This window comes from Tamandua tetradactyla, chromosome 12 (assembly GCF_023851605.1).
Source record: "Tamandua tetradactyla isolate mTamTet1 chromosome 12, mTamTet1.pri, whole genome shotgun sequence".
Lineage (NCBI taxonomy): Eukaryota > Metazoa > Chordata > Mammalia > Pilosa > Myrmecophagidae > Tamandua > Tamandua tetradactyla.
Window position 1 is genome coordinate 14,090,879 of NC_135338.1, and position 23,494 is coordinate 14,114,372.

At 37.1% G+C, this 23,494-nt stretch overlaps 1 protein-coding gene across 2 annotated transcripts in view; it reads left to right on the plus strand.

The window, feature by feature from the left end:
• Positions 1–23,494, plus strand: part of TXNDC16 (thioredoxin domain containing 16) — a 131,420-nt gene that overhangs the window by 54,310 nt on the left and 53,616 nt on the right. For both annotated transcript variants that reach the window (XM_077122632.1, XM_077122631.1), the window contains exons 10-11: positions 18,991–19,157; positions 19,539–19,596. In XM_077122632.1, the coding sequence (XP_076978747.1) occupies positions 18,991–19,157; positions 19,539–19,596 (225 nt within the window). The remainder of the gene's footprint in view (positions 1–18,990; positions 19,158–19,538; positions 19,597–23,494) is intronic.

The following is a 23,494-nucleotide window of genomic DNA, read 5'->3' on the forward strand; positions in this document are numbered from 1 at the left end:
GAGTAAAGGGAAGAAGTATAGGCGTAATCTCTAACTGTGACATGACATTTCATTTGAGAATGAAAAAGGCCAAAGCAAGTATGACAGAAATAGAGTTTGTGTTTTATCTGAGTGGTGGAAACTGTGATTTTTTTAAAACACATTGTCTGTATTTTTCTATGAGTGAAGTATTGCTTAATTTTATAATAAAAAACAAAGGGTGAAAAAAAATAAAGTCGCTACTGATAATGCAGGACCTTCTTTTGCCGTTTTGCTATATAGCCTCTGTAAGTCTTATAACTTTTTGTCCCTTTATTCTTCTGTTAATGCTTACTTTTATATTTACTTGATTTTTGGTACTATATTGAGTGCTTCTCATTTCTACCTGGATATATTTTTCATCTGTTTTCTTTGTGATTACCATGGGGTTAAAATTTAACATCCTGAATATATAACAATCATATTTGGTTTGATGACAGATTAACTTCAATAGTATGTACATATACTTTTCCTGTACCCTTCTGTCTCCACCAATTTTGGTCCTTGTTACCACTTATATCTTTGTATAGTATGTGTCTAAAAACATAGATTTATCATTAGATTTTTGCATTTGCATTTTGAGCATCTATAGAAAGTAAGACATGGAGTTACATATGAAATAACACACTGCGATAATACTGTCTTTTATAATTACCCAAATGGTTTACCTTTACCATAGGTCTTTATTTCTTAATGCTGCCCTGAAGCACTGTCTATTGGTCTTTCCTTTCAGTGTGAAGAGCTCCTTTTTTTTTTTTTAATTTTTTAATTTTTATTATTTATTTTTTTATTAATTAAAAAAATTAACAACAAACAAAACAAGATATTCCATTCTACATATATAATCAGTTATTCTTAATGTCATCACATAGTTGCATATCCATCATTTCTTAGAACATTTGCATCAATTTAGAAAAAGAAATAAAAAGACAAAGAAAAAGAAATAAAACAATAATAGAGAAAAAAAAAGTTATACATATCATACCTCTTACCCCTCACTTTCATTTACCACTAGCATTTCAAACTAAATTTATTTTAACATTTATTCCCCCTATTATTTATTTTTATTCCATATGTTCTACTCTTTTTGTTGATATGGTAGATAAAAGGAGCATCAGACACAAGGTTTTCATGTTCACAGAGTCACATTGTGAAAGTTATATCATTGTTCAGTCATCATCAAGAAACATGGCTACTGGAACACAGCTCTACATTTTCAGACAGTTCCCTCCAGCCTCTCCAAAGAGCTCCTTTTATCATTGCTTGTAGAGCCAGTCTAGTGGCGAAGAATACCCTTAGCTTTTGTTTATCTGGAAATCTCTTAATCTTTCCCTCATTTTTAATTAATTAATTTCTTTTTTGTTGATATATAAATTCACATACCATGTAATCATCCATTGTGTACAATTAATGGTTCACAATGTCATTATACAGCTGTGTGTTTATCATCATATCCACTTTTTATTTATTTTTTGTGAAAAATAACATATATACAAAAAAGCAATATATTTCAAAGCACATTGCAACAATTAGTTGTAGGAAAGATTTTCAGAATTTGGTATGGTTACAGTTCTACAATTTTAGGTTTTTACCTCTAGCTGCTCTAAAGTACTGGAGACTAAAAGAAATATCAATATGATTCAACAATCATACTCATTTGTTAAACCCTGTCTTCTCTGTATAATTCCACCATTACCTTTGATCTTTCTCCCACTCTTTAGGGATATTTGGGCTATGCCTATTCCAACTTTTTTCATATCGGAAGGGGCTGCCAATAATATGGGATAGGGGGATGGAACTGGTTCTAGACTGGTCCCTCTGTATTTCAGGACTTATCTGGTCCAGGGACCCATCTGGAGGTTGTAAGTTTCTGGAAAGTTACCTAGTGCATGGAACCTTTGTAAAATATTGTATAATGCCCTAGATGTTCTTTAGGGTTGGCATGAAGGATTTTGGTTGGGGTTTGGCAAGGTATGATAGGTAGCAATGTCTAACTGAAGCTTGCATAAGAGTGACCTCCAGAGTAGCCTCTCAATTCTATCTGAACTTTCTCAGCCACTGATACCTTATTTGTTACACTTCTTTACCCCCTTTTGGTCAGGATGGCATTGTTGATCCCATGGTGCCAGGGCCAGACTCATCCCTGGGAGTCATCTCCTATGACACCAGGGAGACTTTCTCCTCTGGATGTCATGACCCATGTAGGGGGGAGGGCAATTATTTCACTTGCAGAGTTGGGCTTAGAGAAGAAAGATCACATCTGAGCAAGAAAAGAGGTCCTCTGGAAGTAACTGTTAGGCATACCTATAGGTAGGCTAAGCTTCTCTGCTACCTACATAAACTTCACAAGAGCAAACCTCACGATCAAGGGCTTGGTCTATTGATTTTTGGTGTGCCTAATGTTTGACACAGTATCTGGGGTTTCCCCGGTGGTAAAGTTTGAGTTCCATATTTTTTGTCCCATCCCTCAAGTCTCCCTCATTTTTGAAAGAAAGTCTTGCTGGATTTAAATTTTAATTCTTGGCTGGAGTCCCGGTGTTTTCTTGCTTCCATGGTTTCTGATGAGAAATTGGAAATCCAATCCCTTATATGTAACTGCTTTTTTTTTTTTTTTTTTGCATCTTTCAGAACTCTCTTGTCTTTTGTATTTGACAGTGTGATTAATATATGATGGAGTATTATTTCCTCACGTTTTTCCTGTTTGGTATTCTCTACATGTCGTGCATGTACACATTTACATCCTTTGCTCAGTTTGGGAAGTTCTCTGTCATTATTTCTTACAGTATTCCTTCTGCCCCTTTCTCTATATCTTCTCTCTCTGGGACTCCCAAAGTGTGTATATTGGTGTACTTGATGGTGTTCATAGGTATCTTAGACTATTTTTGCTTTTAATACTTCTTTTACTTTTTTTTCTCTTCTGCTTGACTCTTTTCAAGTGTCTTGTTTTTGGCCATAATTTCTTGTTTGTTTGACCTGGACTATTTTGTTGAACATGTACATTTTAATATTTTGAAATATTAACTCTGGGCTTTACTCTCTGGCATGCGTATTATTTGGTTTTGTTACCAGCTGATGACAAGACAGATTTTCTTGAGCTTCAGCCCTCCTTATCAGGAAGTTGTTCCTAGGGCAAATGCAGTGTGCAGTTTTCTCTGTCTTGTCCTGGGCTTTTGGTTTTGTTTTTTGGTTTCCTTTGTTTACAGAGGTTTGGGTTCCCCTTTTCTTTCCCATGAGACAGAGCTCCATCTCCCAAGTATTTGAAGCTTGCAGCCCTTTGTCCCAAACTGTGTGCCTTTATTGTTTTTTACGCTCCTTTCATTGCATCAAGCTGCTTTTGCCTGGGGTGCTCATTGTGGGAGAAGGGTCACACCAGAGAGTCCATTCCCAAGTCAGTCTTTCTTAGCTGAAACAGGGCCAGAGACCCAGGTAGGGGGTGCAGACCGGCTCTGAAGTGCCTCAGGGAGGGTATCAGTAGGCGCACCAAAAGTTTCTCTGACAGCTCCCCACAGCTGAGCTTTCTTGGCCTGCCTAGCAGAAGTCCCCTTTAACTGTGTCCTGCAGCCCTGAGGAAGCACTGTGTCTTTAAATCACCACCACCCATCTGGGGTAGCATGAAACAGGGGCTGCCCTCAGAGCTGGGACCCCTGAGATCTGAATTTGCTAATCAGAAGTCATGATCAGTCATCAGCCTTGCCTGTCCCTATTCTTGGATAAATGGGTTTTATATCCCTTTCTGGTACCAGCATCTATCCGGGAACTGGACCACATGTGAGTGGGGGCTGGGTGCTGCTGGTCGTTCTACATGGAGAGAGCAATTTCCAGTTCTTTTCTATTATTTATCTGCCTCTTCCTCTGGCTCTTCCCTGTATGCTGTACAGTGTTTTTCTGGTCGTTGGCGTTTCAAATTTGTTGTTTTAGACAGTTCCTGCCTGTTTAATTTTTTTTTTTTTGTCCGGAAGACTGAGTCCTGGAGTTCCCTACTCTGCTATTTTCCATATAAGTCTGTTCCCTTTTATTATTTTTATATCCTTTTTTTCTTGAAAATTAATTTTAAGGTTATTTAAGCAATTTAATAGTAATAAATGGATTTTAGAAAATTGTATTTAATCCTAGTTCCAATGCAAAAGTGTTTGTTATTTTTGTGTATTCTCTTATTCTAATTTCTACTTCTGTTTACATTTTAGTATTCCAGCTGCCGAAAGGCAATATACCAGAAATAGAATGCCTTTTAAAAAGGGAAATTTAATAAGTTGCTGATTTACAGTCCCAAGGCTGAGAAAATGTCTCAATTAAAGCAAGGATATAGAAATGTCCAATTTAAGGCATCCAGGGAAAGATACCTTGGTTCAAGAAGGCCAGTGAAGTTCAGGGTTTTTCTCTCAACTGGGAAGGTGTGATGAACATGGCAGCATTTCTCTTGTAGCTTCCTGCTTCATGAAGCTCCCCCAGGGGCATTCTCCTTCTTCATCTCCAAAGGTTGCTGACTGGCAGGCACTTTGGTTCTCTTAGTCTCGTGGCTCTGCTCAGCTCTGCTGTAGCTTTCTCATGGCTCTGTCGTCATTCTCTGTTCTCTCAGAATCTCTTCTTTTATAGGATTCCAGTAAACTAATCAAGACCCATGTAGAATGGGTGGAGACACATCTCCATCTAATCAAGTTTAATACCCACAATTGACTGAGTCACATCTCTGTGGAGATAACCTAATAAAGTTTCCAACCTGTAGTACTGAATGGGGTTAGAAGAAACCGTTGCTCCCCTATGGTTGATTAGGATTCAAACTTGGCTTTTTATAGGGTACATAAATCCTTTCAAACTAGCATATAACTTTTAAGATACTACTCTGCTATTACTTTTTCTGTTTATCTGCCCTTCCTTTGTTAGATCTTTTTACTCGGTTGCATTTAATTTCCAAAGGCTATCCTAACAAACTACCACAATCTTGATGGTTTAACAACATAAATTTATTCTCTCACAGAAGTCCAAAATTCAAGTTGTTGGCAGCACCTTGGCTCTGTCTCTGAGAGCTCTTGGGGAGGATCTTAACCCGCGTCTTACCAACTTCTGGCAGTCCTCCTTGGTTTGTAGATGCACCACTCTTGTCCTTGCCTCTTTCATCACATGGTGTTCTATCTGTGTCTGTCTCTGTGGCAAGGTTTCCTTCTTCTTATGAAGACACCAGTGATTAAGTTTAGATGCCCTCCTAATACAGCATGATCTCACCTTAACTTGATTGATTATGTCACAAAGATCCTAAATAAGCTCACTTTCGCAGATAGTGCGGTTAGGACTCTTAATGTATCTTTTTGGTCAACCCCCAGTATACATACAGCTTATTTTAGTTTGCTGATGCTGCCAGAATGCCATAGACCAGACATGGATTGGCTTTTATAAATTGAATTTATTGAGTTACAAGTTTATGGTTCTAAGGCCTTAAAAATGCCCAAACTAAGACATCCAGAGAAAGATATCTTGACTCCGAAGAAAGGCTGAATGGCATCTGGGATTTCTCTGTCAGCTGGGAAGACACATGGCTGGCATCTACTGGTCCTTGTTCCCGGTTCTGTTGCTTCCAGCGTCTGATTCCAATGGTTTCCACTCTTAAGTGTCTGTTTCCTCACTTAGCTGCCCTGGGGCAAAGCTTTGTATTCCATCTCTTAGCTTAGTATCTCCTGAGGCCTGAGATTTCTTCTCTTCAGATTCTGGCTATTTTTGTAAGTCTTTGCTTAGCACCTGGGCTTCTTGTGTCTTCATCTCCTTGCATCTGAGGTTACTTCCAAATGTTTCTCCTTTTATAGAATTCCAGTAAACTAATTAAGGCCTACCTTAAATGGGGAGAGTCACATCTCCACCTAATCAAAAGGTCCCACCTACAATGGGGTGTGTTACACTCGATAGGAGCAACCTAATCAAGAGGTCCCACTGTACAATGTCAGATCAGGATTCAGAGAACATGGCTGCCCACAAGACTGGATTAGGATTAAAAAAACTTGGCTTGTTTGGGGTACATAACAGTTTCAAACCAGTACTTGAGTTCTTATGAGAGTTTCCTCCTTGAATTTTTTTTTTTTAACTATTAATATGCTCTGGAAAATTGTACTTTCCAAAGATGGCTACAGTGGCATCTACCAGTCATATGCTATTCTTAAAATGTGACCTAGATGCTCCTCCCATGTAGTGGTGGAATCAGTGTTGACTCTGAAACCTGGGTAAGTCATTGTGGCTGCCTCAATCAGTAGAGTATGGCTGTCTCACTTCTGAGGCAAGCTTATAAAAATGCCATTCAGTTCTGCTTTCCTTTCTTGGGCTGCTCATTCGTGGATTTGTAAGCTAGAAAGTAGGCAAGAAAAATAAGGAAAGAACACTTTGAATTCACGTATTTCTGTGGAGCTCCTGTTTAACATATCTAACCCATTAGATGTCTCTTTTCTGAAGCTCAACATGTTAAAAATTAAGGTTTTGTCTCTCGCCACCATCTTTTTTTTTTTCTCCTTTATCTTGGTTGATTTACTCTGTAGCCATTTATATCAGAAATCTAGAAATTAATCTTTAATTCCTGTATCTGCCCACCTCTAGTTTTACATCTTAAATATTATTTTAGTTTGTTAGCTTCCAGAATGCAATATACCAGAAATGGAACAGCTTTTAAAATGGGGAATTTAATAAGCTGCAAGTTTATAGTTCTAAGGCTAAGAAAATGTCCCAATTAAAACAAGTCTATAGAAATGTCCAATCTAAGGCATCTAGGGAAAGATACCTTGGTTCAAGAAGGCTGATGACGTTCAGTGTTTCTTAAGTGGAAAGGCACATCGTGAACATGGTCAGAGTTTCTCTCTCAGCTGGAAAAGTGCTGGAAAACTTTGGTAAACGTGGCATCATCTGCTAGCTTCCTCTCCTGGCTTCCAGTTTCATGAAACTCCCTGGGAGGCATTTTCCTTCTTCATCTCCAAAAGTTGCTGGCTGGTGGGCTCTCTGCTTCGTGGTGGCATTCATTCTCTGCTCTCTCAGATTCTCTCACTTTCTCTGAAATGTTTCCTTTTTTATAGGATTCCAATAAACTAATCAAGACCCACCTGAATTGGTGGAGACACATCTCTACCTAATCCAGTTTAACAACCACCCTTGATTGAGTCACATCTCCAGGGAGATGATCTAATTACAGTTTCAGACGTACGATACTGAATAGGGATTAGAAGAAATGGCTGCCTTTACGAAATGGGATTAGGATTAAAACATGGCTTTTCTAGGGTACATATATCCTTTCAAACCAGCACAAATATTTTTTAAAATTCAATTTTCTTGAGATATATTCACATGCCATATAATCATCCAAAGTATATAATCAGTGGTTCACAGTATCATCATATAGTTGTATATTCATCACTACAATTGGTTTTTGAACATTTTCATTACTCAAAAAAATTACATTTAAGAATAAAAATAAAGACGATAAAAAACACCTTAAAATCCCATACCCCTAATACCCCTTTTTATTTATTTATTTTTTGTCCTTAATTTTTTTATTCATCTGTCCATATACTGCATAAAGTGTGTGTCAGCCACAAGGTTCTCACAATTACAAGGTCACACTGTGAAAGCTATATAGTTATATAATCATCTTAAAGAATCGAGGCTACTGGAATGCAGTTCAACAGTTTCAGGTATTTCCTTTTAGCTATTCTAATATACTAAAAACTAAAAAGAGATATCCATATAATGCATAAGAATAAACTCCAGAATGATTTCTAGATTATATTTGAAACATCTCAGCCACTGAAACTTTATTTTGTTTCATTTCTTTTCCCTTTTTGGTCAAGAAGGGTTTCTCAGTTCACAGTGATGCTGGGTGCAGGCTCATCTCCGGGAGTTCTATCCCTTGTTGCCAGGGAGATTTACACCCCTGGAAGTCATAGCCCATGTAGTGGGAAGGACAGTGAGTTCACCTGCCAAACTGGCTTAGATTGAGCCACATCTGAATAACAAAAGATGTTCTCTGAGGGTGCCCCCTTGGCATCACTATAACTAGGCTTAGCTTCTCCTTTGCAGGAGTACATTTCATAAGGGCAAGCACCAAGATTGAAAGTTTGGCCTATTAAACTATTCCCCAGTGCTTGCAAAAATATCAGAAATTCCCCAGGTGGGGAAGATTAATATTTCCACATTTTTCCCCAAGTCCCTCAAGGGAGCTTTGCAAATACATTTTTTTTGTTCCCTACCCAAATTACTCTAGGATGTATTGAGGAATCACACCAACCTGTACAAACCACCAAGATCTTATTCCCTATTCAAGGTTCCATAGAATTACGATGTTTGAATAAACTGACCATACAAGTTAAATTAGATGGTATGCTACAGAAAATATAAATTTTGTACCAAATAAACATCTCTTCTTTTGGTCTCACACAGAAGTTGAAGTTATAAAATACAGTCAGTATCATCTGTTACCCTTTATTCTGATTTACCTTAATACTAGCTAGATCAGCTTCGTTCATATCTCTAATTGAAGTCTGATCTCTTTTTCAGCTTTTTAAAACAGTTGCTGTATGAGGTAATGCTCACTTTCATGGCTGCAGAACTCTAGCCCTGAGTCTCAGGTGTCACACAGATATCTGAAGTTCTGGAGACTGTCCAGATTATACACAAAGAGCCTAGCATCTCAGAATTTAGAAATAACTTACAGCCCAGGAATAGATGTGCCTGTTATAAGAGCTCACAGTCTAGAAACCTTTACAATAAGCCTTCCCATGATAACCTGTGCGCTTGGTTGTTTTCAGAGTTTGCACATCATAGTTAGTCCATATTAGTGAGACATTGTAATGTTTGTCTTTTCATTTCTGTTTCAGTTCACTCAACATACTGTTTTCAAGGTCTATTCACCTAGTTGCATGCCTCACAACTTCATTGCCTCTTGCAGCCACACAGTATTCCATTGTATATATATACCGCAGTTTGCCCTTCCATTCATCAGTTGTTGTGCCCTTAGGCCACCACCATTCATTGCAGTTTGTGAATACTGCTGCCATAAACACCAGTGTGCAAATGTCCATTTGTGTTCCTCCTTTCAGTTCTTCCAAGTATATAAATACCTAATATTTATATACTTGGATATTTATAAACTTGGGTTGCAGGGTGATGTAGCCGTCCTCTGTATAGCCTTCTGTGGAACCATCACACTGCCATCCAGATAGGCTGCACCTCCTACTTCTGTACCAGCAGTGAATAGGAAACAGTACTTCCCTCTCTCCAGATTTTTTCCAGCACTTGTATCTTTCTGTGTATTTTTTACACAGTTTATTCACACATCATACAATCCATCCTAAGTAAACAAGCAGTGGTTCCTGGTATAATCACATAGATAGGCACACACCACCACCATCTATATGAGGACATTTCCGTTTCTTTCTCAAAGGAAGAGGAAGAAGAAGAAAAAACTTTTTAATGAAATGAAATATATAAAATAAAAAACAAAGGAGAAACAACACCACCAATACCAAGAATCTTACACCCCTCTCTTATATCTCCATCTTATTGACATTTAGCTTTATTGCCTTGGTTACATTTAATGGAAGCATGTTACAATGCTACTGTTAACTATAGACTCTAGTTTGCATTGATTGTGTTTTTTCCATGTATCATCCCATTTTCAACTCCTTGCAATGCTGACATTCATTTGTTCTCCCTCATGTAAAAGCGTTCTTATATTTGTACATTTAAACACCATCACTGACCACTCTAAGTTTTGCTAAGTTGTACAGTCCCAGTCTTTATCTTCTGTCTTTCTTTCAGGTGTCATACACGTCCCTTGCCTTCCTCTTTAAGCCAAACTCACACTCATCTTTGTTCAGTGTACTTACAATATTGTGCTACCATCAGATAGTATTGTGCTATCCATTTCTGGATCTATACAATCAGTCCTGTACTCCTTCAGCACCAAATACCCAATCTCACCCCCTTTCTCCAATCTCTGCCTTCTTTCTATCTCCTGAGAACCTGTGTTCTCAACTTTAGCTCTCAAAATTTGCTTATTAATGTTATTTCATATTAGTGAGACCATACAGTATTTGTCCTTTTGATTTCACTCAACATGTCTTCAAGTTTCATGCACAGTGTTGTATGCTTCATGACTTTATTCTGTCTCACCTTTGCATAATATTCCCTTGTATGCATATATCACAATTTGTTTATCTACTCGTCTGTTGATAGACATTTGGACTGTTTCCATCTCTTGGCAATCATAAATAATGCCACTATAAATATTGGTGTGCAAATATCTGTTCGTTTCCCTGCCTTCAGTTCCTTTGAATATATACCTAGTAATGGGATTGCTGGATCATATAGAAATTCTATACTTAGCTTCCTGAGGAACTGCCAAACTGCCTTCCAGTGTGATTGCACATTTCTACATTCCCACCAACAGTAGATAAGTGTGTCTCTTTCTCCATATACTCTCCAGCACTTGTAACTTTCTTTTTTTTCTTTATAATTGCCATTCTAATAAGTGTGAGATGATATCGCATTGTGATTTTGATTTACATTTCCCTGATAGCCTGTGAAATTGAGCATCTTTTCATATGTTTTTTTTTTACATGGGCAGGCACCGGAAATCGAACCCGGGTCCTCTGGCATGGCAGGCACACATTCTTGCCTGCTGAGCCACTGTGGCCCGCCCTTTTCATATGTTTTTGAGCCATTTGTATTTCTTCTTTGGGAAAATGTCTGTTCATGTCTTTTGCTGATTTGTAATTAGATGTTGTTTGACTTTTTGTTGTTGTAGAATCTCTTTATATGTTCTGGATAGTAAACTCCTCTCTGATATGTGGCTTTCAAATATTGCCTTCCATTATGTAGACTTCTGACAAAAAAGTCCTTTGATGTACAAAAGTATTCAGTTTTAAGGAGATCCCATTTATCTATTTCTTCTTTCATTGCTTGGCTTTGGGTGTAAGGTCCATGAATCCACTTCCTGTCACAGAATCTTTAAGGTATTTCCCTACGTTTTCTTCTAAATGGTTTATGGTCTTAACTCTAATGTTTAGGGCTTTGATCCATTTTGAGTTAATTTTTGCATAAGGTGTGAGATAGGGGCCCTCTTTCATTCTTTTGGATATGGTTATCCATTTCTCCAAACATCTTTTATTTAAGAGGCTGCTCTGTCCCAGTTAAGTTGACTTGACTGCCTTATCAAAGATCAGTGGTCTGTAGTTGAGAGGGTCTATTTCTGAATGCTCAATTCAATTTCATTGGTTAGTGAATACCAGTACCATGCTATTTTGACCACTGTAGCTTTGTAATATGCTTTAAAGGCAGGTAATGTGAGACCTCCTACTTCTTTTCTCTTTTTCAAGATACTTTTTAGCAATTCAGGATATCCTGCCCTTCCAAATAAACTTGGTTATTGGTTTATTTCTGTTTCTGCAAAGTAAGTTGCTGGGATTTTAATTGGTATTGCATTGAATATATAAATTAATTTGGGTAGAATTGACATCTTAACTATATTTAGTTTTCCAATCTATGAACACATGATATACCCTTCCATTTATCTAGGTCTTTTTTAAAATTTATTTTAGCAATTTCTTGTGGTTTTCTGTATATAGGTCTTTTGTGACCTTGGTTAAATTTATTCCCAAATATTTGATTCTCTTGGTTGCTATTATAAATGCAATTTTTTTCCTTGATTTCCTCCTCAGATTGCTCATTACTAGTGTGTAGAAATTTTACCCATATTTGTGTGTAGGTCTTGTTCCCTGCCACTTTGCTATATTCATTTGTTAGCTCTATTAGCTTTGCTGTAGATTTTTTAGGTTTTTCTATATAGAGTATCATGTCATCTGCAACAGTGAAAGTTTTAATTCTTCCTTTCAAATTTGGATGCCTTTTATTTCTTTTTCTTGTCTAATTACTCTAAGTAGAACTTCCAGCACAGTGGTGAATAACAGTGGTGACAGTGAACATCCTTGTCTCGTTCCTGATCTTAGAGGGAAAGCTTTCAGTCTTTCCCCATTGAGGATGATGTTAGCTGTGGGTATTTCATATGTTCACTTTATCATGTTGAGGAAGCTCCTTTCTATTCTTATACTTTGAAGTGTTTTCATCCAGAAGGGCTGTTGAATTTTGTCAAATTCCTTTTCTGCATCAATTGAAATGATCATGTGTTTTTTTACACTTTGATTTATTGATGTGGTGTATTATACTATTGATTTTCTTGTGATGAACCAGACTTGCATACCTGGGAAAAATCCCACTTGATTATGGTGTATAATTCATTTAATGTGCTGTTAGATTCCATTTGTGAGTATTTTGATGAGCATCTTTGCATCTGTATTTTTTAGAGAGATTGTTCTGTATTTTCTTTTCTTGCAGTATATTTGTCTGGCTTTGGTATTAGGATTATGTTGACTTCCATGGAATGAGTTAGGTAGCCTACCCTCCTCTTCAATGTTTTTGAAGAGTTTGAGCAGGATTGGTGCTAATTGTTTCTTGAATGTTTGGTAGAATTCACATGTGAAGCCATCTGGTCCTGAACTTTTCTTTTTGGAATGCTTCTTGATGGCTAATTCAATCTCTTTACTTGTGATTGGTTTGTTGAGGTCGTCCATTTCTTCTCCAGTCAGCGTTGGTTGTTCATGCCTTTCTAGGAAGTTTTCCATTTCATCTATGTTGTCTAGTTTATTAACATATAGTTGGTCGTAATATCCTCTCATTACATCCTTTATTTCTCTGGAGTCAGTGGTTATGTCCCATCTTCTGTTTCTGATTTTACTTATTTGCATCTTCTCTCTTTTTTTTGGTCAGCCTAGTTAAGGGTTCATCAATTTTGTTGATTTTCTCAAAAAATCAACTTCTTGTTTTGATGATTTTCTCAATTGTTTTCATATTCTCAATTTCATTTATTTCTGCTCTGATCTTTGTAATTTCTCTCCTTTTGTTTGCTTTTGGGTTAGTTTGTTGTTGTTTCTCTAGTTCTCCCAAGTGAACATAATTCCTCAATTTTTGCTATTTCTTCTTTTTTAGTATAAGCATTTAGGGCAATAAATTTCCCTCTCAGCACTGCCTTTGCTGCATCCCATAAGTTTTGATATGTTGTATTTTCATTTTCATTTGCCTCAATATAGTCACTGTTTTCTCTTGCAATTTCTTTCTGACCCACTGGTTGTTTATGAATGTGTTGTTTAGCTTCCAGTATATTTGTGAATTTTCCAGCCTCCCACCTATTAATTGATTTCTAACTTCATTCCATTATGATCCTCAAAAGTGTTTTGTATAATTTCAATCTTTTAAAATGTATTGAGAATCACTTTGTCATGTGATCTGTACTGGAGGATGATCCATGGGCACATGAGAAAAATGTGTATCTTGCTGTTGTAGAGTGTAATGCTCTATAAATGCCTGTTAAGTCTAGTTCATTTATCATATTATTCAAAATCTCTATTTCCTTGTTAATCCTTTGTCTAGATGTTCTATCCATTGATGAGAGCAGGGAATTGAAATCTCCAATAATTATATTAGAGGTGTCTCCTTCTCCCTTCAGTGTCGTCAGTATGTGCCTCATATATTTTGGTGCACTCTGACTAGGTGCATAAATATTTGAGTGTTCTGTCTTCTTAATGAATTGTTCCTTTTATTAATACATAATGTTCTTTGTCCCCTTTAATTGTTTTGCACTTGGAGTCTAATTTGTCTGATATTTGTGTAGCTATCCCTGCTCTTTTCTGGTTGTTTGCATGAAATATCTTTTTTGAGTCTTTCTCTTTCAACCTATTTTTGTCCTTGGGTCTAAAGTGAGTCTCTTGTAGATAGCATATAACTGGGTCCTATTTTTTAATACATTCTGCCAGTCTACGTCTTTTTATTGGGGATTTAATTAATTAACATTTATTGTTATTACTGTAAAGGCAATACTTTCTTCTACTATTTTATATTTTTTATTTTACAAGTCATGTCTTTTTTTTTTCCCTCACTCTTTTTACTCTTCCTGATAGTCTTCATTTCTTCACTCTTTTCCAAACCTTCCTCTCCTGTCCTTTCCTATTTGCCTGGAGTGTTCCCTTTAGTATTTCTTGTAGAGCATGTCTCTTATTTACAGACTCTCTCAGTGTCTGTCTGAAAATATTTTAAACTCTCTCTCATTTTTGAAGGACAGTTTTGCTGGATATAGAGTTATTGGTTGGCAGTTTTTCTCTTTCTTAAATATATCATACCACTGCCTTTGCACCTCCATAGTTTCAGCTGAGAAATCTGCATATAGTGTTATCAGATTTCCCTTGGATGTAATGGATTGCTTTTCTCTTACTGCTGTCATAATTCTCTCTTTGATGGTCTGGAGTAGGTCTAGTTGGATCTCTACTGTGTGGGTTATACTCTGCTTCTTGCATCTATAATTTTATGTCTTTCATGAGAGGTGGGAAATTTTCAGTAATTATTTCCTCTATTATTCTTTCTGCCCTTTTCTCCTTCTGTTCTCCTTTTTGTATGCCTGTAACACATGTATTTGCACACTTCATATTGTCATTCAGTTCCCTAGGACCCTGCTAATATTTTTCCATTCTTTTCCTTATCTGTTCTTTGTGTATAGGATTTCAGATGTGCTGTCCTCTAGTTCACTAATCATTTTTCTGCCTCTTAAAAGATGCTGTTGTATGTCTCTATTGTGTTTTTCATCTCTTCTATTGTGCCTTTCATTCCCATAAGTTCTGCCGTTTGTTTTTCAAACTTTCACGTTCTTCTTTATGTTCATGCAATTTCACTAGATCCTTCATCTCTTTTGCCATATCTTTCCTTGAGTCTTTGATTTGATTTTTTATTTTGATTTTGCATGTTTATATGAACATCTTTAATTAGTTGTTTCAACTTCTGTATCTCATGCAATTTTTTTTTTCCTTTGAGTCATATCTTATTTTTTCCTCGTATGACTTTAACTTTTTGCTAGTTTCTAGGCATTGGATTTCCTTATTTAATTCATTCTGGAGGTCATTTTCCCTCCTTTACCTAGGGTTTTCTTGTTACCTAGGCTTTGTTCTCTATCTGTTCTTTGGCATTCATTTCAACTTATTTTAGACCTCTAGCATAGGTTCTGTTTAACTGATCAGAATTCTTTAGCTGTTGTTTTTCTGGTTCTTGCCCTGCCTAAATGGAACCTTTTTTTTGAGGCGGTTCTCCCCAGATATGATTGACCTCAATCAGATTTTCCCAGACCAGACAGGCCCAGTTCCCAGAAGGTGGGTGTAATCAATATCAAATTTCCTTGAGGGTGAGACCCAGCAAGTTGTCAGACTTTCCTGTGAATTCTGTAGACTCTGTGCTTTTCCTAGGCTGCTCTGCAGATGGCGCTTGTCAGCACACAGCTCCCCACGGGCATAAAGTGATGTGGTGCCTTTAATTCAAAGCAGATCCTTCCTTTCCAGGGGTGAGGTTGAGACAGAGACTGAGGTTGAAGACAAGCTTAAGCTGTTTCTGTTTTCCAGCTCCTGGGTCTCGGATTCTCTGAAGGAGGGCCACCAATTGAACTGGGCCCTGCCCCCTTTTCTTAGGGAAGATACACCCTTTAGGAAATTATCTCACCCACTTAACTCATTACTTTGTCTCTCAGATTTCTCTTAACTCAGCCCTTGCCTGGGTCTGCTGACAATTGAAAATGCCTGAGGCTTTCTCTACTGAGCTACTTAGAATAGTTCGAGAAAAAAAGGGAAAAAAAAGAAATCCCTTTTCAGAGCAGTCCCCAACCCTCAAGTTATGCCTATCAAGAGCTGGACTTTGTACTTGGCTCTTTGTGCTCCCCTCCTTGGGACACAGCCACTTTCAGTAGTCTAAGCTTGGCTGATTCCAAAACCTCCATCTTTTTATTTTAATTTTCCATCAGCCCCAGCTCCTCTCTGTGGGGACTTGGAGCTTGACTGAGCTACCTTCCCTTGCTCCTAGTAGAGAGTACTTAAAGATAGTTCTTTAGGCAGTTATCATCTTTACATGGGTAGTTACTTTGTCTCTCAGACCTAACTTCATTCTGCCCTTACCTGGGGCAGTGCTGTAGCCTGGGAAGGCCAGCAGCTCTGTCTAATGGACTTCTAAGAAGTTATAAAAAGAAAAAGCAGAAGAAAGGAAAAAAAAAAAACCCTTTTTGGAGCTGGACCCCAGACTTCCTAGGTTTGCCAATGAAGAACCAGAGTTAGTACCTGGCTCGATGTGCCCCTTTTCTTGGGGCCCAGCCCTTTTCCAGTATTTTGAGCTTGTCAAATGCCAAAAACCTCCTTTTTTTGCTTTTTTCTCCTCCATCAGTCCTGCCTACTCTCTGCTGGCACGAACCTCCTGGTTCCTTTCATGCTTGTGCCAGGTTTTTCTGTGCTCAGAGCTTGTATTCAGCAGTCAGAATCTGTTAATTAATTCTGCAGTTGGAGCTTGGTTGAGCTACCTTCCTTGCTCCACTAGAGAGGGCTTCTTTTCCCCTTGGGGAACCAACTCCAAGACATTCTGCTGTGTTGGTGGGGAGTGGCGCCAGCCTCCGTGGCTTGAGAGTCTTAACAGTTCTGCATGGGCTCTCAGCCATTCTGCCCATTCCAGATTAGTGTGCAATGTGTGTCTGGTCACAGAAATCACTCAGGCAGCTGTTCATGACAGTTCCTGGTCATTTACTTGCTGCCCTAGAGGTCTATCTAAATTCCACACCTCACTATGCTGACATCTTAAATCACGTAGTTATATTAACAATGAATACTATAATCCATGTCCTCGTGATTTCTCGTCTGGACTATTTTAGCAATAGCAACTCATATTGTCACTATTCCTTTAGCTTTGCTCCCCATCGCTGGCCGAATGGTATGTTAACATTTGCATATGACCTTGTCATAGTAATTCTTACATTTCATGAATGGCTTCACTTTATTTACAGAATAAAGCCCTAGTTTCTTCACAGAATGTACAGATTTTTAATGACCTGGTTCCCTGCCAGTTCTTTGTCATTATTTGCCTGTTCTTCCATTTCACTTTATCACTTATAGTTCTCCAAATGAAGAATAAATCAAGCTCTTCTCCTCCTTCAGAATGTTCACTCATTCAGGTTTTTGGCATAATTTAGTTCCTTTTTGATTGTGGTACTGGGCTCCCCATTTTCTTGCTAGCTGTTGGCCAGAGGTTGCTCTCAGATCCTCCGGGCCATGCTCAGGCCAGTACTCTCACAACATTGCAACTTCCTTCTTGAAAGCCAGCAGGGCAGTCTTCTTCCAATATGCTGCTACAAACACCCTGTCTTATGTAATGTAACCTAAAGGGATGTAAGCTAGCCAAGGGAATAATTGAACCCATATGTTAAGGGGAGGCATTTATACAAGCTGTGTACACCAGGAGGAAGGATCTTGTGGGCTCATCTAAGAGTACTGCCTACCACAGGTAAATGTAGGAGTCCTTGGAACTTTTTAGGATCTGTTTTTTTCCTTTTTATCTTTAATAATTGGAAAGTTTGTAAGAGTGCACCTTCCTATATATATCTGCTTTTATAAACTATATTGGTTATTCAGTAGGCCCTTTCAATCTGGCAACTCATGTCCTCCAGTTTTGGAAAGTTTTTTGTGTTTATGTCAGTGGTGATTTCTTCCGTTCTATTTTCCATCTTCTGTGTTTTCTGGAACTCCTATTATTTGAAAGTTAGACCTCTTGGACTAGTACTTAAATTTTATTATATATTTTCCATCTCTACTTCTTGCTCTGCTTTCTGGGTGATTTATTCACATTTATTTTTCATTTCTTCTAGATGTGTTATTTTCTTATCCCCTTAATGTTATCCGTGATTTTTTTTGACCTTTATTCTCCATGTATAGTCTGTGTTTCCTTTATATTATTATTATTTTTCTGTTTGTTTGTTTTGTTCTCTATCCTTCCTGTTTTGGACTTTCTTTAGATGGTTGTTAGAACCTGAATGTCTGTTTTATTGTTTAGAACATGGAGCTAAAAATTGGATTGAAAAGTCTGAGAACGTCCATGTTACTTGTTGACTTTGAACTCTATAGAATGATCAGGCCTAGCCTGGTTTGGGGAAACCCTAATGTCAGTGTCTTTAGGCTTTTCCTTGGGGTTACTCAAGATCTTCGGGAAAAAGCCCTTATTCTGGAGGAGAGGTCTGGCTGCTAACATTCTGTGAACTGAGTCGGGGAGGGTCTGGGGAAATGTCAGCATGTAGTTACTTAATATCTTGTTTTGGCATGGTAGTCAGCACTCAGCAGTTCCCCAAATCCCCCAGATTGTGGGGAGGAGGGACAGCTGCCTAAACTCACGGAACTGGGAAGGGGGACCTTTCCCAGTCAGTAGAGATCTGACCACTACTTAAAAGCTTTTATCTAATCCTTATTTTAACCTTCCTGCCACTTCTCAGTATTTCACTTCCAGTTCCAGGAAGCCAGGAACTCACAGTTCTTGAACAATTGTAGAATTCTGAAGTTTAAACTGAGTTATTTCTTAGCTTTCCCTCTCATGGCTTAGTGTTTTGTAATTATTATTCTGCCCTCCAGTTTCCAAAATTTTGCTGCCTTGTCTCTTCTCCTTCTTCCTATGTTTTTGTATTTATCTCATTTAAAAAATCCCTCTGCTGTAATTTTCTTGAGATTTCTGGAGGAATGACATTAGATTTATATATTTACGCTGTTGTCTTAGCTCAGATGTTCCTCATTGTTCTGTAATGTGTCATGTATTGTATATTAAATTATGGTTGTTTTTAATTATTGCTTTGTAATATGTTTATTCTTTTTAGTTATAATTCTGTGTTTAGCTCTACAAAATCTGTAAGTTTTATAATGTTTCTACTCTGTAGGTATATTGGGTACATCAATTTAGGAAATTATGAGACCATTTCTGTTAATGTTGGATTTATTTCACAGACCTTTTTTTTTTAAATGCATGATTTTATTAATAAGAACTAGCTGAGTTTAAAATCCAAATGCTGGGATATTATTTTCACACAGTGAAGATATTGTGTTCTTTTTTTCCTCAATGAAGACCGAAGTTGCTGAAGATCCTCAGCAAGTTTCAACTGTTCATCTCCAACTGGGATTGCCGCTGGTTTTTATTGTTAGTCAACGAGCTACATATGAAGCCGATAGACGAACTGCGGAATGGGCTGCTTGGCGCCTTCTGGGAAAAGCAGGAGTTCTGCTCTTGTTGAGGTATCATGGAAATGGCATATTTACTGTATTTAGCAAAACACTAATATTTTACTCATCTGTAAATATGCTAATCTGTTCACTTGTAAATAAGCTCAAATTTCTAATAGATCCCGATATAGTTAGAACCAGTTGCTGAGCTAAAGTCTAGACATTAATGATAAGCTTGATTAAAATTTAGACTTTTAAATCTTGCAGAAAAACGGAGGCTAGAAATTCTTGTCTGTATTTACGTGTGAAATTTCGCAGTCACTAAATTTTACGTGGTCTTTTTGCGTAAATTTTGTTTAGTATAAAAATTACAGTTCTAGTCTAGATTATCATCATAGATGGCTATTATTATCAGATTAGCAACATAACATGTTTCTTTCCATTTTGAAAAAGGGACCTTTTGGAAGTGAACATTCCTCAGCATGCTAATGTGGTCTTCAAAGGAGAAGAGGTTAGTTATTTTATTTAGTGGTCTGCAATGTCTGCATATTTAAAGAAGACAAATACATGTGATCCTAAAAGGAATACTTCTTGTGGAAAATAAAAAATTCATAAATTGCCACTTCTTAAAAAATAATTGCTGTTAACATTTTGGTGTAAGTGTTTATAAGTCTGTCTCTCTTCCCATGTTCATGTATATATACGTATATACACACCACACACGTATGTCTTCATGTATATAAATACATTTTTAAAGAAAATGGGGATCATGCTATATAACCAACTTTTACTTAAAATTATATGGTCTTTTTTCATGGTAACTTGTTCAGTTGATTATGTCATGATTTATTCAGTGATATCTGCACTGTTAGATATTTAGATTGTTTGATTACTTGCTGTTTTGCTATGCTGTCTTTGTATCCTGTTTTGAACATAATTGATTCTTTTCTTTGTTTTAGTTCCTGGAAGTGATGTTTGTTATAGGAGATGGAGATTTTTAAGGCTTTAAAATATACAGTATCAAATTGCCCTCCAGAAATGGTACACTTTTACCAGTAAAGTTGGAATTCCTTGTTTCTCATATATCTTTGCCAATACTACGCATTAACATCTTTAAAAAAAACACTTTTCTATAGGCAAAACAAAAATTTTTGTTTTACTTTGTATGTCTTTGATAACTAGTAAGGTTGGACATTTTTTACACATACAGGCCATTCTTATTTCTTTTGAATATGTCCTTTACCCATTTTTTTTTTTTACTGTTAAGGAGTCTTCCTTTTTTCTTAATTATTAAAAACTCTTTATTTTTAACGACTTCTAAATTTTATATTAATTTGCTAAATTGTTGGGTAATATGTTTAAGAACTGCCAGACAGTTTAGATTTAGATTTTCTTGCTTAAGGCCATGGCAATAGTGAGCAAAGAATTTTAAAAGGGCAAATTGGAAAAAGTTTTTGAGAAGCATAGCATTGTTCAGATATGTGTTAATATGTGGCATGTGTGGCCCAGCTTTTTACCCAGATAATGTTAAAAAGCATGGAACCTTCTGAAGCCATTTATAAAAATTAGAGAATTTTAAATAAGAAAGTATAAGGAATTAGGTTTTATAGAATTAAAGTCCACTCTGTTTTTTTCAGTTTCAGTGCCTTAAATTGTTAAAATATAGTAAGAATAATTTTTCATATTGTAAGGTAAGATAGATTGTATATTAGATACAATCTCTATAAAAATAACATGTTTTCTGTAAAGGGTACAATAGGATTTTCTCTGTCTCTTTGTTTGAAAACCATGCAAATATTGTTTATTTCCTTAATTAGAGTAATAATATTGATATTGGGAGGGTATAAACACCTGTTCTCTCTCCCTTCCCTGTAAACCTTCTGGCACAGAGTTTGAGGGTCCCTAGAGTACCAGTACTTAGTGCACAGGTAGTATTGCATACTCATATTGCTATATTATAAGCCTTATAATGTTTTGTAACAGTTATTACCATTTATGTTAGCATTACATTAGTTCTTCAGGTATTTTTTTCCTGTGGCAATGATTAGCGATATGTTTTTATATATATATATATATATATATATATATATATATATATATATATATATATATATATATATATATATATATATATATATATATATAAATGTATATATTGTTTTTTTTTGGGTGGGAGGGTGCATGGTCCAGGAATTGAACCTGATTGACAATAGGTTTTAGTTTGCTAGCTGCCAGAATGTAATATACCAGAAATGAATGGCTTTTAAAAGGGGAATTTAATGATACAAGTTTATAGTTCTAAGGCTGTAAGTACATCCTAACTAAGGCATCCAGAGAAAGATACCTGGGGAAGGCACGTGACCGGCATCTACTGGTCCTTGTTCCCGGTTTCGGTGCTTCCAGCTTCTGATGCCAGTGGTTTTCACTCTAAGCATCTTTGGCCTTCACTTAGCTGCTCCAGGACACAACTCTGGGTTTCATGGCTCAGCGTCTGCTGGGGCCAGAGATTTCTTCTCTTCAGGTTGAGACTATTTCTGTGAACCCTTGCTTGGCACCTGGGCTATTTGTCTCATTCTCCAAACATCTAAACCGGCTTTGCAGTGTCTCCAAAGTGTTTCCCCTTTTAAAGGACTAGCAAACTCATTAAGACCCACCTGGAATGGGTGAAATCAGCTCCATCTAATCTAAAGCTCACCCCCACAATTGGATGTGCCGCATCTTCCTGGAGATAATACCATCAAAATCTCAAACCCACAGGGAGCACAATACCTCCATGGAGATAGTTTAATCAAAAGGGTTTCCGCCCTACAATATTAAATCATGATTAAAGGACATGGCTTTTCTGGGGTATACAACGCGTTCATACCAGCACACAATATAAACCTGAGAGTCTATGCTGTAGAATTGTACTGTCTTGTTCAAATTTCGCGTTAACTCTGGGCAAATGACGTGACTTCTGTATGTCTCCATTTTTTTCCATTGTAAAGTGGATATAATATATGTACTTTAGAGTCTTGTTAGGTCAATATATTTAATATTTAATGAAATAATGTAAAGTGCTTACGTAGTACAGGGCCCAACACATTGTAAGCGCTTAACAAATATTAATGAGTATTCATTAATGCGATATGTACTATTAAATATCTGTTCTATTTGAAGCGCAATCCTAGGCCCTGGGTATATAGCACTGAACAAAACCCAAGGTGCTGCCCTTGTGGAGCTAATCTGCTGGTAGTGGGAGTCAGATAAAAGATAAGTATAGCTGTCGTGTCAGATGGTATTAATGGCAATAGAGAAAAAAAATTAAGGGGAGAGGGTAGTCATGGCAGACCTCATAAGTGAAAACAAAGCAGAAATCTTACAAAAGCAGGGGGCAAGTGAGCCTGTGGATTGGTGGAGAAAGTGTTCCAGGCAGAGAGAACATAACTGCAGAGGCCTTAAGTATGGAGTCTTTTGCATATTAGGATAGTATTATTAGGAATAGTACTAATGCCAAGGATTATTCTGTGTAGCTGAGGGTTTTTTTTTTGGGGGGGGTGCATGGTAGGGGGATCGAACCCAGGTCTCCCGCATGAAAGGCAGGCATTCTACAGAACACTGTACCACCCGTGCACCCTGTGTGTATCTAAGTTTTTAGAAGACCTTTATATTCCTTTCTTAAAAATTTTATTATAAAACGCTTCAAGCGTATAGAAAAGTAGAAATAGAATGAACACCCATTTACTTACTACCTAGATTCAGCAATTAACATTTTTTTAACTTTTTATTTTAACATACTTTCAAACGTATTGGACAGTGATAAAAATAATACAGACTCTATCCGGAGGCCTCCAGCCTATCCCTATCGCCCCAGTACCCGTACCCACCAACTTTCACACTTTTAACCGCATTTGCCATATCATTCTATTCGATGCATTTCTGTATCCGTCAGTCTATGTCTATTTATGAATCCATTTTCTGCATCCTTGAATGTGAGTTGCATACATCGTGCTCCTTGAGCACTTAATACTTTGTCACAACACAGATGTAACCCACAGATGATGTCGAAGAAGAGAAGAAATTACAAAAAGAGTACAAAGTATGGAATTCATTATGTAAATTCGAAACCGGCAGCACTGATAGATGGTGCTGACAGTCAGAATGGTGGTTACCTTTAAGGAGATTCGTAAGAAGGAGGGACAAGAAGAATCTCTGAGGGGCTGGTAGTGTTCTCTTTTAATCCGAATGGTGGGTATGCGGCTGTAGACTTAGAATATTTTTGGGGTACACGGCTATAGACTTAAAATATTCTTTTCTGTGTGATTGTCATACCTTAATAAAAAAGCTTACCACAACCATTCCCACCTATATTTTGAACAAGTTTAGATTAACTCCATGATATTTCTGCTGGGGTAAAACATTTCTTGTGT